General features: G+C 35.7%; 1 protein-coding gene across 3 annotated transcripts; it reads right to left on the bottom strand.

Annotated features, from left to right (window-relative positions):
• Window positions 1-201: 201 nt before the first annotated feature.
• On the bottom strand, window positions 202-10,411 carry LOC131037302 (uncharacterized). 3 transcript variants are annotated; one of them, XR_009372106.1, is made up of 5 exons: window positions 10,211-10,411; window positions 9,662-9,860; window positions 8,934-9,014; window positions 947-1,576; window positions 202-251 (listed from the first exon to the last, which is right to left on the bottom strand). XR_009372106.1 is itself a non-coding variant. In XM_057969382.2 (4 exons), the coding sequence occupies exons 2-4, from the start codon at window positions 9,818-9,820 to the stop codon at window positions 1,055-1,057; spliced, it is 762 nt and encodes a 253-aa protein (XP_057825365.1). In that variant the 5' UTR covers window positions 9,821-9,872; window positions 10,211-10,410; the 3' UTR covers window positions 696-1,054. The 3 variants fall into 3 exon arrangements, 2 of the variants coding, with proteins under 2 accessions (XP_057825365.1, XP_057825366.2); XM_057969382.2 differs by lacking the exon at window positions 202-251 and having other exon boundaries at window positions 696-1,576; window positions 9,662-9,872; window positions 10,211-10,410; XM_057969383.2 differs by lacking the exon at window positions 202-251 and having other exon boundaries at window positions 696-1,576; window positions 10,211-10,410.
• Window positions 10,412-13,167: the final 2,756 nt, after the last annotated feature.

The raw sequence follows: 13,167 nt of genomic DNA, 5'->3' as shown, positions 1-13,167 counted from the left end.
ATACCTTAATTCAAGCTCATAGCATATTATGCCTCGAGTCTCCAAATTCACACCCCATTCATATGGTTTCTCCATAATTCCCAGTTGCCTAAAGAATAAAAATGTCCACATAGCATAAAATGTCAACTAAACATGTGAAAGAACAATATGGAGAAGAAACACATTCAAATACACTTTAAGCTTCACATAGGTGTAGAATTATTGCCTTAGAATAAAAAATCAGCCTCTCGCATAGCCTGTGATTACTGCATCTGAGTTACAAAAAACATAATCTCAGGTCTTTTTGGCAAATTTGAACAATGACGACACATCAGCATAATGCATCTACTTGGAATGCAAAGGAGTCATCCAAAGCAGAAATGAAGCATCCCATAAAGCACACTCCATACCACATAAATCAAGTGTTGCATATACATTATGCATTTACTCAGTCAAGGAAGGCTATTTCCTAGAACATAGTTACATAAATACAGGTTGAACCAAGTGCACTCCATACGACAGAGACACCACTGTACTTGTGAAAAGAAAAAGAAAAAAGAAATCAAACGTTATGTTAATAAATACTTTCAAAAGACGACTTTTGATAAATAATCCATCAAGAAGCGTGGCTAAAATAATATTCAAATTATTATATATATTGCAGTTAACAGCATACAATATAAACCAAGAGACTACTCATTTAAATCAACCCATGCTTGACCAGCACAAAACAATAAGTGATATATTAAGAGAAAAAGTTTATACATCTTGCCCATATATTTTCAACTTGAAATGCACTGAAACTAGAATCACTTGCTGAGCACACAACATGGACACCTCATAGATACTTTATCCAATTAGACCCCTCAACTAAGCACCAAAAATTCATGTGAAATTATATCTTCTAAGACAATTTTCAAAAGCCCAACCTTAGATCTTCCTTCCTTCATCCATTCATCATCATTACCTAGCAATGCAATTTGCATAAAGTAAGCTACGAGGTCTGATAAATTGTTGCAAACCATAACCCAGCTTCATGCATGCGACAGCAGCACCTTAAAAGCATCCCCTTGCTTCATTGGTAAAATCCACGGGCAGGACTCTCTGCATGCATGTCCATAGTTGAATCAGTCTCACAATACGAATTGGACTCTCGATTTTGATGAGCTTGCCCATAAATATTACACGATGCAACCATAGTATTCATTCCACTAAGTTCCCCATCCTGTGGACTAGCCAGAGGGCCTCCTCCCTGAAATCCTACGTTAACTTGATCTGTTGGATGTCCAACCCTCCTCCCTCCATTTATTACTTGTGATGCGTTGCTTCCAGAACAGTAGCCCCCTTGTGCCATATGAAATGGTTGAAGACTCCTCCTGACGGGACTTGAAAGTGCATTTGAAAATACAGAATTTTTGTTCTGGTCTGAGAGAACCATTCTGGTTCCCTGCCCGCTAATTGCCTGACTAGATACTCCAGATAATGTTTGACTATTGATCAATGGAAACGAGTTTTGTTGCTGACTATGAGATTGATTTTGAAATTGTGATGCTGGCAACGTAGGTACTTCAACATCTCCTCCATAATCAAGTTCATTCTGCAGTATTACATTTAATAAAAGCATTTAGCAGAGCAAAACCTTGGGCACACTTATATTATTAAAAATGAAAAGGTCTTACAGTATATCAGAAACAAAATTCAACAAAAATCTTTTATGATACATATTATCATATGTATCTGCTAAATTACTTTGTATGGACCAACAAATAAGCAATGAACTACTCTGTTATGTTGATAAATCTTGAAACACTAACAGTGACTGCAAGAGTATCTATATTTAGGTGAAAAAGAAAACATGTTTATAATCCTTCCTTGGAAAGGATTGAACATACAAACCTAACTAGAGAAGCAAAGGTTAATATGTGCAAATAAATTGTGTCAAAGGAGAATTGACAAAAAACAATGGGGCTAATTAACTAAGGCATGGTCATATAAAGTTTGCATTTCTACATAGAATCAGGCAAACTAAACAGTTAGATCAGCACATTAATTTATGATCAGTCAACCCAATACATTCCAAACACTTCATAAAATCTCTTATGAATGAGTCGTTTACTCTCAAATATAACCCTAGGTAACACAATAAATGTTTAATTACAAAAAAATTCATCATTCTACATCTATCCCCCTAGCCTGTGCTTAACAATATCTTCAACACTACTCATAATGTAAATGGCAACACTTTTTTATCAACACTCTCTCTACTCTTCATAATTGTAGTGCTATATCTTGCTTCCTAAGTTCTGTGTCTCTAGATATGGACCTCTATCTGACATCAATCAATGCAGACCCCTGCCATAAATCAGAATAGAAATACATACACCATAAAATAATTGGCGTACAAATGCAAGTAACAAACGAATGTTTTATGTTACCCCATTTTATATCTTGTGTTAGATTAAAAAGGACGCCTGTCTTGCAATGCAGGCTCTTTAGCTTAATTTGTATCCAAGGTTCAACATTTTTTCTTCTCCTGTAATCACTGAAAAGGTTCTTCCCTTCCATTAATAGATGTTCACTTTTGTTAGCCAAATTTTTTGCTTTCAATCCATGCCATCTTCCAACTTTTGTCTTTCTCCACTAACATTTTGTTGATATGTATATCTTCAAAACATATCCATATGATTATTATCTATGTTCCATGGAGTCTCAAGATGGGAGGACAAGGGGATGGTGGAGATGGGTTTCGAGCTAAGTCACCGCATTCGAATTTGAATTCGAGTTCAGCAACCATAAAATTCAGATGAAGTTCGGCAAGAGTAAAAAATTCGACATTAAATTTGCCTTATATAAAAAAATTATTTAAATATAAGTAATATATTTCGAAATAGTTTAAGATTGAAAAATAGATTTGAAATCACTATAAAAAGATTAAAAATAAATTAAAATAATAATCAATTAAATATATTAGATATTAATTTTTAATAAAAATTTAATATAAATTGAAATTATAAAACAATAAATAAATATCCTACTCACATTAAATAAATAAAGCATTAATATCCTCCTTACATTAAATTTATTTATTGTTTTATTTATAAATAAATGAGGAGGCTATTAATCCTTAAATTTAATAATCAATTGGATAAAAATCTAAATTATTAAACAATAAATAAATTTAACCCTCCACACATTAAATGAAAACAATAAATAAATAAAACTTTAATGTCAGGAAATCCTAATCGAACACAAGAGAAAGCATTGCACTGCAAACGTGACAGAAACAGTTGTCACTGCAAACGCAACAGAAACAGTCACGGCTGGATGCGAGGGAAAGCACCACACTGCAAACACAACAGAAACAGTCGCAGCTGGGCATGGGAATAACAGCGGCTAGTCAGGGGCTCACGGCAGAGGAACAGCGAGCACGAAGAGCTTCAATTAGGATAAAAATAAAATGCGAGACTTAAAAATATTTTTCTGAAAACACGTCATCTTTTTTTCCATACGAATATGATCCGATTTTTTGCGAATTTCATTAACGTTTTTGAAGTTCGGCAAATTTTGAACCTGAAGGCAGAAATTAACCGAATGCGGTGACCAAGGTTTCGAGGACAGGGGGACCAAGGGCCTAGATTTGGGGACAACAAGGGGATAACAGCACAAATATATGTAGTACTTCAAGACATAGTTATAAGAAAATATACAAGGAATAACACAAGTTCGGTGAATTTCAAACCTGAAGGCAGAAATTTGCCGAATGCGGTGACTAAGGTTTCGAGGACAGGGTGACCAAGGGCCTAGATTTGGGGACAACAAGGGGATAACTGCACAAATATATGTAGTACTTCAAAACATAGTTATAAGAAAATATACAAGGAATAACATACAAAACTTTCAAATACTTGAACAAATTTGATATTGAATTGAATGAACAATGAAAAAGCTGAATATCTAATATTTTTATTATATTCAAAGTGATGATTACATTCAAAATGCAATTGATGAATGGCCCAATGGCTCAAATCATCACTTATCCCCAAAGTCCATGTCGAACTCCTCAAGTTCAAGATCCTTCACAACTATACCAGTTAACCCTATTTGTGCTACCACTTCGACAACCTGCGTTGGCTCCTTTGGATCTACATCCCATCGTGCTACCGGACTCTCCTTCTACATAAGTGTGTTGCAGTCAATGAGATCCAAGGCACTATATATGGCTACAAGCTTCAGCACTCTCCTAGAGGTAAGTCAATTCCTTTTAACAAAGTAGATGAAACTATAAGTAGACCAATTCCTCTCAATGGTAGAAGAACTAGAAACCTAGAACAGTAGACAAACTAGCTAGTGTAGTAGTTAAAGAATTAGGCCAATGCATAGTCCACCATAGAATAGGATCCCTCAATGCCATATTCTCCCTATCCATCTTGGCCTCTTTTGAATATCCGCAAATTTTTCCCACTTAGTATGAATGATGTTGACCTATGTAAAATCATACATATTTTGAATGGCCTTCAAGAACCTTGCTTTCACGTCAACATCATGTAAAGGAGTAATTTTGCCAAGCCTTTGCACATGACACTTCAAATTCAATCTACATTATTCATGTGCCAGGGAGTGTTGGGCTTCTCTCATAGCCAATGCGCTCATTGTAGAATGCTAATGGTGGTAAAGAGTGATAGGTTTCAAAAACTCCTTATTAGAGAAAGTCATAAAGCGTGACTATGAAGTATGGCTGTTTCAAGTAAACATCTACACATCTCTAGCATCAATAACCACATCTTTGATCCATCTAATTTTGCCCATGTCCTTGACTACATTATTCATGGCATGCACCCATCAAGGAGTCCACCAAGTATGCCTATAGGCTGCCTCAATCAATTTCCCTACTAATTTACACACATATGCTACATCTATCACTACTTGCACCACATTCTCTTGCCCAATCTATTCAACAGCATATCTAAGGATTTGGAACTAAAAATCAACATCCTTGTGTGTAATGTCCCCTTTTGGGATCACCTTATACTTTGCCCTAAATTCACAAATCTAGAATGAAACAAGAGCAAACATAGTTAGGGAGATAATCTTCGTTTAAGAATAAGATGAGATAAGCCTGTTTTCCAAAACCCGCAATGAGATTAGACAACAATGTAGATATAACACATGAAATACATCCAATTCTAGGGTTAGGATATGTATATATTGATCTACATAGCCAATATCAATAATTACATGGATACTCAACCATAATGAGGATTGAGTTGGAAGACATGATGAGGTGCCCCAAGTATCCTCTACCCTAGGCCCAGCAGCAAAACCTTATCCTCTGTAGCCTCATGTGGTCCTTAACCAATGGTCCTCAACCATCATCATGAGGTGGCGTACCTAGTGAGGGCTTTACACTATTCCCCTCCATCATATCAACCTCTCATCTCTTATGCTTGATTCACTTCAACAATAAGTTGCCTTTGACCCTCATCTAGTCATCATCCTAATACCTTAACAATTTTACTTCTTGTATTTGTGAACCATGGTGTAGAAGAGGGGAAAGATTACAGAAAGTGCCCTAGAAAGTATTTCTTCCTTTGTACTCCTTTGGCCTCTATGGGCTCATCTTGTCCCACTTTAAGGTGGCGTATCTAGAAGGATGCTCATACGTTGTACCTCTCTTGCAATGCTCTCACACCCTTCTTCACCATTGTATATATATATATATAGTATAAGTGATAAAAAATCAATGTACATATTATGACAGTATTATATTCCATAATTTACATGATATTAGCTCTATTATGTGTTAGGAATATTAACTTCATATTAAACACCTTTTTGTTATAGTAGTAATGTTAGTTTCAAGTATTATCTTATTTCCTATCAGTAACATTATTGAATCAGATTTACTTTATAATCTTATGTCTGATATGAACTTAAAAATGACTGTTAATGCATGTTGTATTAGTTGTATTAATTGTATTAGCAATATTAAATTGTATCATCCATATTAAACAGTATTCATGTTATTAATTATATCAGAAGCGCTGGCTGTATTAACAGTGGACAGCAGCATGTGATGCTGTAGATAACCACATACCTGTAAGACGTCCCTGCCTTAATGACTGTAAAAACTCTTTCTTTCCTCCATATTTTCATTTTTCCCCCTCTTACGCTGGGGGAGGTCAAAAGTATTTGAAGTCTCTGAGCAGCCACGTCCTTTCCAAGGGACGTGACTCCTTGGACGGTACCCTATGCCAATATTTAAACCGGTGCATTGATAACAAATAAATTTGATATATGTAATACTAATATTGTGGATAACTCTTTTAATATTAATTTGGGAATAATAATATTTTTTTTAATAATAATAATGTCATATATATATATATGAACATAATATAAGGGTCATTACATAACTCTATGGAAGTAAGAGACCTCTGTACATGTGATCATAATGTTGATGAGTGGATAATGCCAAATATCAATCCACCCATGCAAGAATATGTTGAATCCACTAGTGACCCTGCATGATTTCATTTTCTTCATTAAAATAGTGATCTCGGAATAGTTCTTATCTAAAATTGTTGTCCTCAATTTTGTCTGGCCTTGTGGCACATATGATGGTCCTACTCTGATTATTTTTGTCACAACTTCTTTATAATAAGGAGAGCAAGCCACATTGAATGGAATGCCATTGGCAAATTATCTACCTCATCTCTAATTTGCACATTGAGTAACACTACCACAACGTTTGTATTATCAGTAGTGTTCATCCTACATTTCCCCTTAGACTCTGCTGCAATTGCCCCTCAACTAGTGAGAAAAACATAAGTAGAACAAGCTGAAACTCATGGATCTAGGGTGCTCTGAGTAGTACTAGGAGTAGGCGTAGGAGCCCTCAATGGTAAAGTGGCAAGTACAAGGCTTTGGTCACCAAAATAAGCCCAAATTTTATTTATTTCAATTCTTTTAAAGTGACTCTTGCACAAATTCCTACACCTTTCCTAGTCACATTAAGGAGGTGTCCATTAACTTTTGTGATGCTGCCTTGAAATTCAAGCTGACAAAAATAGCATCTCTATCACCTAGTGCCACCATTGATGACCCAAGTTTTGCTTGCAATTAAGTGGCAAATTGTTTTAAAAACGACTTCTTATCAAAGGGACCTTTGGCAAAATCCTCTAATAATTTGGAAGGGCAATTGAAATGTGCGCTACCAATAGAACTAGTTGCTTCAGCCCTCCTCATTTGTGCTTAGAGTCTCTAGTTGAACCTCCATAGGCTCTTTGTGATCCTCTTCTTTATTCATGTTGTGAAAAGGACTAATAGTGACACTGCATGAAACAAAATTTGTGGTTACCATGCATGTCATAATGTCATCAAATAATAAATTATGCACAAGCTCAAGACATAAGGATTTTCTTTTTGATTTTCCTACTTTAGGTCACAAAGTGCAAAAGTGGAGGATACTCTTCAACCTTCATCAAACAAGCATTCTGCTTTTGTTTTTCTTACTTTGATTCACATAAAGCACAAAGCAAAAAGAATACAAAAAAGATGAAATCTTGTAAAGCCCTAGGGCCTAAATTAATTACTAAATTTGTTAGCCATAAATAGTAAATTTTTTTTGGTAAACGCTTTTGACCAAAGCAATGAACCAGCAAGGCCACAAACAGTGGACCACATTCCCAACATGAACACAACAACAATAACACCTCAGTAGGGATTTGAACCATTATTGGCCCAAAATAAATAAATAAAAAAGTCATGAAGAAAGCCTACCGTGAGGCTTTAAGCTTTAAATCCTTTAATTTAACAGTGGATTGATGTCACTCTTCACACTTGCTCTTCCTCTTACCATTTCTGCCCTCGCAACCATTCTCAATCCTTCTCTCTCAGAGATAGGAATGATGCTTAGATGCTTATTTAAAAGTTTTTTGTGAGTGTTTAGGGTTTGATTGGGGCCCATAGACCATTAGGGTTAGGATTTGTCACACACTTCAAAAACACTATGATTTTTTCAAATGGACTTTTACGATGAAGGACACTTAGAAGTCCCCCCATCTCAAATCAGGGGGGATGTCCCAAAAAATGTCCCCTTCTTGAGAAGGGCATCCCAGAAACATCTACAGGTCATTAGCGGAGGTCGTGGAACAGCAATGTGACATCCCCCACGTCCTCAAATCTCAGAAACATCCTCTTCCCCGATATGGGGGGGGAGGGGGTGGAGGTGTCCTTGTAATACACTGAAATTTAATATTCCAATGTATCAACAGAAAACTGTGCTAATAGGGGAAATACAAATAATCAATCACTTTGTTGTATTATAAATACATAACAAGTACCTGCAAGCGAACCACTTCTACTTGAGTACATCTCAATCACCATCGGATGTGTTTCTCCTTTCCACTTCTTTACATGTTCCGCATATCAAGGGCATATTGGCTAAAATTTGATTTCACAAATTTTTAAAAATCCTATCTGCAATGGGTATTTCCTAGCCAATCCTCACAGGCATCCCAAGAATCAAATCAGCAACAGTGGAAAATGTAAAGTTTCTAGACCAGCAAATTGTTTCTCTTCTACCAACCACACAAAATACCAAGAACATCATAGCTCCCACTTACAGACATGTACCTAGTTAATTATACATTTAGCTACAATTATTTACATTTCCTACAAACCTTATATGCTAAAATTAGTCATTTTATATCAAGAAATCCATATTAAATGTACTAGCTTTTCTGAACAGAAAATACAATCTTGGCAAGTGACAGATACAGTATTTTATCTTTCAGGCATCATGACAAAATATAGTTATTCGAACTCTCCATATACCAGATAACATGCAGTTTGCAAATCATTAAAACTAATAAATCCATCAAGGCTGAAAGATTATAAATTATGAAATGTATAACTTAATTAAACACCAAAGGAGTACAAGATCTCCTGCAAACCTGAAGATAGCCAAAGACTTCTGCCACTGTTAATCTCGAACCTGATTCTTGTGACCTCAGTACCCACTGGTATAGTTTCTCCTATAATATAAAAACCACCATTAGAATCTCATGATCATAAGCAGTTCACCAAAAACTTCTAATCTATATTTAATAATACTTTATAAGATGCCCGAACTAACTTCTCATAACCGCTCCAATGTGCTGTGGTGTAAAGGGGATTGACGACATTATTGAGAGTCTATGACACAGGTTCCAATCCCCGAACTGCAGTAGGGTAGCCCATAACTCTAGGAGAAATATGGTGAGGTTGTGGTGTAACAATTATGATTGTGTAATTGTCCAAGGTTACCCCCAAACTGTGTTAAAGGGGAACAATAACCGTACCCAAGATTTACAACGCCTTAAAAAAGAATCTAAAATGACCAAATTTAACCTATTGTCATGAGAAAACTAAAGTCGATTAGATCCCAACTAATACTAACCAAAACATATTCATATTTAATAAAACAGACCACCCCATAACAAATTACATCCAACATGTAGAATCTGCAAATACCGACTAATACCCAACAACTTATTAAACAAAAAAAAGTTTCAGAAATACAAAAACCTTCTAACAAAAGGCAATCCCCACAAATTACCTAAGCCATTCAGGCAATGTTATAATACAAAATACAAAGAGTCAACTAAAAATTGATCAAATAACTCAAAATTCCAATACTTACCAGGCCATGCCGCTCTCCAGCTTGAAAAGCAATCTTTTGCTGATTCTGGGCCTGCGTATAAAGCTGTGACAGTGAATTGGCAGCACTGCAGAATGTGTTATACATGGTTTTCTCAACCTCATCCAATCCGGTGTTCTCAGACTTTCTTTTTTTTGCCATAGCTTGATCTAATTCCTCAATTAATGACCTCAAATCAAATCTGAATTACAACCTAGTAATTGTGAAAAAAAGGGGGTATAAATTTACAGAATTGCAAAGAGATCAATCACAGACCCTAATGGGGAAGAACAGATTCAATAAAAAAGGGTTTCTATTTCTCATAACCTGGAAAACAAAAGAAAAAAAAATCTTTACAAAATGGGTGCTTTGGAATTGAAAGCATATATAAGTTACTGATGAATTGAGTGGTTTTCTCCAATCAACAATTGGGTATTCTCAGACAAAAGTGTTAAGAAAAGGGTTAAAAAGAAGTCTAATTTTTATAAAACCCATCATAAATGAAGCGTTTCGAAACCAAGAGACCAGACGAAGAAATACATTGATTAATACCTCTCGGCGGCCATGCCCTCTCCTGTTGAATGAAGGAAAACAAAGGAATGAATTATCAAAAAAGAATCAAATCAATGGAGGGTGGAGTGCAAAGAAAATAACTGGCGATTATATAATGTAAATTTTGGATCGGTGGTTGTTTAAAAAATAGAATGTGAATGTGAAAAAGGAGTTTTTAGGGCGATGTGAAGAATGCTATGCTCCATTACTATCCATTTGAGGGACTAACTGTTGTAATTAAAGCAAGAAATCACCTGGTCCCGCTTAGGACTAAAATTGGTAGATATTATTTTGAGACACAATTGGATTGTGCACAAAGTAAGTATCATATAACTGTTAATATTATATGACTGTTAATATTGAGGTTTGTTAGGTATTGCAATTTTTTTTATTTAATAAATTATAGTATCATTGACAATTTAAATTAGCAATTGTATCTTGGTGTGTCATGGTTATGTTGAAGAGGTGTGGAAGGTCAATTAGTAACTTTTTTTTTGGTCTATTTTTGTATATATTTGTGTACATGAGGTCAGTTTGTAGACCATTTGGTAAGTGTTTTTTTGTGCAACAAAAGTCTCAATAGTATAGAGAGATAGACATGGATAGGGAAAGAGATAGAGATTTAGGGAGATAGAGGTGGAGAAAGATATGGATAGAAAGAGATAGAGAGGAGTGAGAAGGAAATAGAGAGAAAGTAAACGAGATTAACTGAATGTGTGTGTGTGTGTGTGTGTGTGTGTGTGTGTGTGAGAGAGAGAGAGAGAGAGAGAGAGAGAGAACTAAATAAACAGAAAGGGAGAGAGGAAATAATATAGATAGAGAGATAGTGATGGATAGGGGAGAGATAAAGAGAAGGGGGTAGAGGTAGAGAGATATGGATGGAAAGAGAAAGAGAAAGAGAGATAGTGAGAGGGAGGTAGAGAGTAATAAAGAGATAAAGATATATAGTAGAAGAAATGGAATGAACAAGAAGATATATATATATATATATATATATATATATATATATCCCTAGGGTTTCCACACAAGGAATGGAGATCGCTAGATTTTTTTTCACTTAGGGACATTACATTCAAAAGAGGAAAGAGAATCCACTAGGTCTAGTCATAATTCAGATGAAGACTAAATGCTAAGTGAATTTGGGTTGATGGGGATTTCCTCTTTTGTAAGTTGAAGTGCTGAAATTAGGTAAAATGTTGAAAAAAGAAGGTAAAAACATGAAAACAGCAAGCGACAGATGTGGGACTTTTGTACACACCTGGATTTAAGTAATGTAAGTTGAATCGAACCTGCTCCTAGAAATTGCACAAAAAGTGTCAAAACCACGGTGCATCACATCGGTCCTCCAAACTTTCTGTGCGCTAAAAAGGGTTGATTCATCTCTGTAAATGAAGCTTATTCTTAAGAGTACATCTTTGTACCTATTTCTTGCAAATAGAAAGAAGGGTAAAAGGTTGGGAATATGGGTTTGCCTAATTCAAACCCAGGTTTGGAATCAATCTTGAATGAAATATTGCAAATGCTTGAAATAAATAATGGATTGGTATACCTCAGATCTGCAATGACTAATAATGATGATTTGCTTCTTGAATGTAATCACATATGTTGTGTGAAAATAGCATGAACGTGACAAAACCATAATCGCACACACATGCTTGCAAATGAATAATGTAAAGTTGCTCCACAATGAATGAAAATGATTGATCTAGACTTGATGAATGCTTGAGAAGACTTCGCATAATCTGCACTTTCACTTCACAAGAGGCTCCCTTCAATTGCTTGTTGATGGATCCTTTAATTGAGGAAAGGAAAGGCTATATGCATGAAACCTTAACATTGTTTTTTATCGTAGGCTGACCTAAAAATGATATATTTTCACACCAAGTTGGGTTTTGACATTATAATATCGCCAAATCATGATCTTGAAATTTGGGGAGAAAAAGCAGGGACCGGTGTGATTTACATCGATCCGACCAACTTTTTTTTCAGATTTTTAGGGATGCAAGGTATTATGATTATAAGGTGATTCCCAAGTGGGTGCGATGATTAAAGATGTTTAGATGTGCGAAATCGGGCCTTGAAGATCAAAGTATGACATAATTAGGGCTTTTGATGAATTAATTAATTGAAGGAATAAAAAGGGGCACACTTAAGGTAAGTTCCACTCATCCTTGTGTGTGTGTGCATGTGATCCATGTTTGGGAGGAGAGTAGGAATAGTCTAGCCCTATTTCGCTAGTTCCACTCATCCTTGTGTGTGTGTGCATGTGATGTAGGGTTTCAAGTATATAGCACCCCGTATAAGAGTTTGTTTCCTTTGGTTTCAAGTGTGCTTCAAAATGTTCAAGACATGTAATGTAAATGCAAATGCCAATGGGCAATTGTGTGTGCAAATGTGTGCGCTAATGCCAAGAGGCGAATGTGCAACTTTGAGAACATCTCATTTAAGAGTTTTGCTCTGGTTTTGAGAATGTGTAACCCTAATTGAAACGGATACATGCCTAGCTTGGAGGACATCCTGTGTAAGAGTTAAATTGCTTTAGTTCAAGTGATGTGTATCCCCGTCTAAGATATATATCAAATGTTGTGTGTGGTTTTGGGCATGAAGCATCTTGTGTAAGAGTTTTGCTCTAGTTTCAAGAATGAACACCCCATTCAAGACATACAAAAATATAGTACAATATGGTACAAAGGGAGTCTTATGGGTTCCCCCCCTTAAGATGTCATCATAGTCTTATTTTGATGTCTTGAGGATGCTAAGAAACAAGGATACCTAACCTTCAACACCAAGGAGATATCCTTTAGGCAACAATGTCATAAATCCAAGCTATAGAGGGAATACTCTTCAAGCAAGGATAATATAGTTGAAAAAGAGATGTCTTGCGACAAGTATAAAGGAGATCCTTGGAGGAGAAGAAATCTTTTCTCAAAAGACATCTACCTCCAAGAGGAGTTTCT

Source organism: Cryptomeria japonica, chromosome 3 (genome assembly GCF_030272615.1).
Source record: "Cryptomeria japonica chromosome 3, Sugi_1.0, whole genome shotgun sequence".
Lineage (NCBI taxonomy): Eukaryota > Viridiplantae > Streptophyta > Pinopsida > Cupressales > Cupressaceae > Cryptomeria > Cryptomeria japonica.
Note: the sequence above shows the minus strand (reverse complement) of the source record. Positions and strands in the feature narration are given on the sequence as shown.

Bases quoted from the DNA above. Each gene is read 5' to 3' on its own strand.
- LOC131037302 (XM_057969383.2), bottom strand. The intron at 9,015-9,661 runs GTAAGTATTGGA...TTTATATTATAG, and splicing joins CTGGAGAGCGGCATGGCCTG to GAGAAACTATACCAGTGGGT. The intron at 1,577-8,933 runs GTTTGCAGGAGA...GTAATACTGCAG, and splicing joins AAGTCTTTGGCTATCTTCAG to AATGAACTTGATTATGGAGG.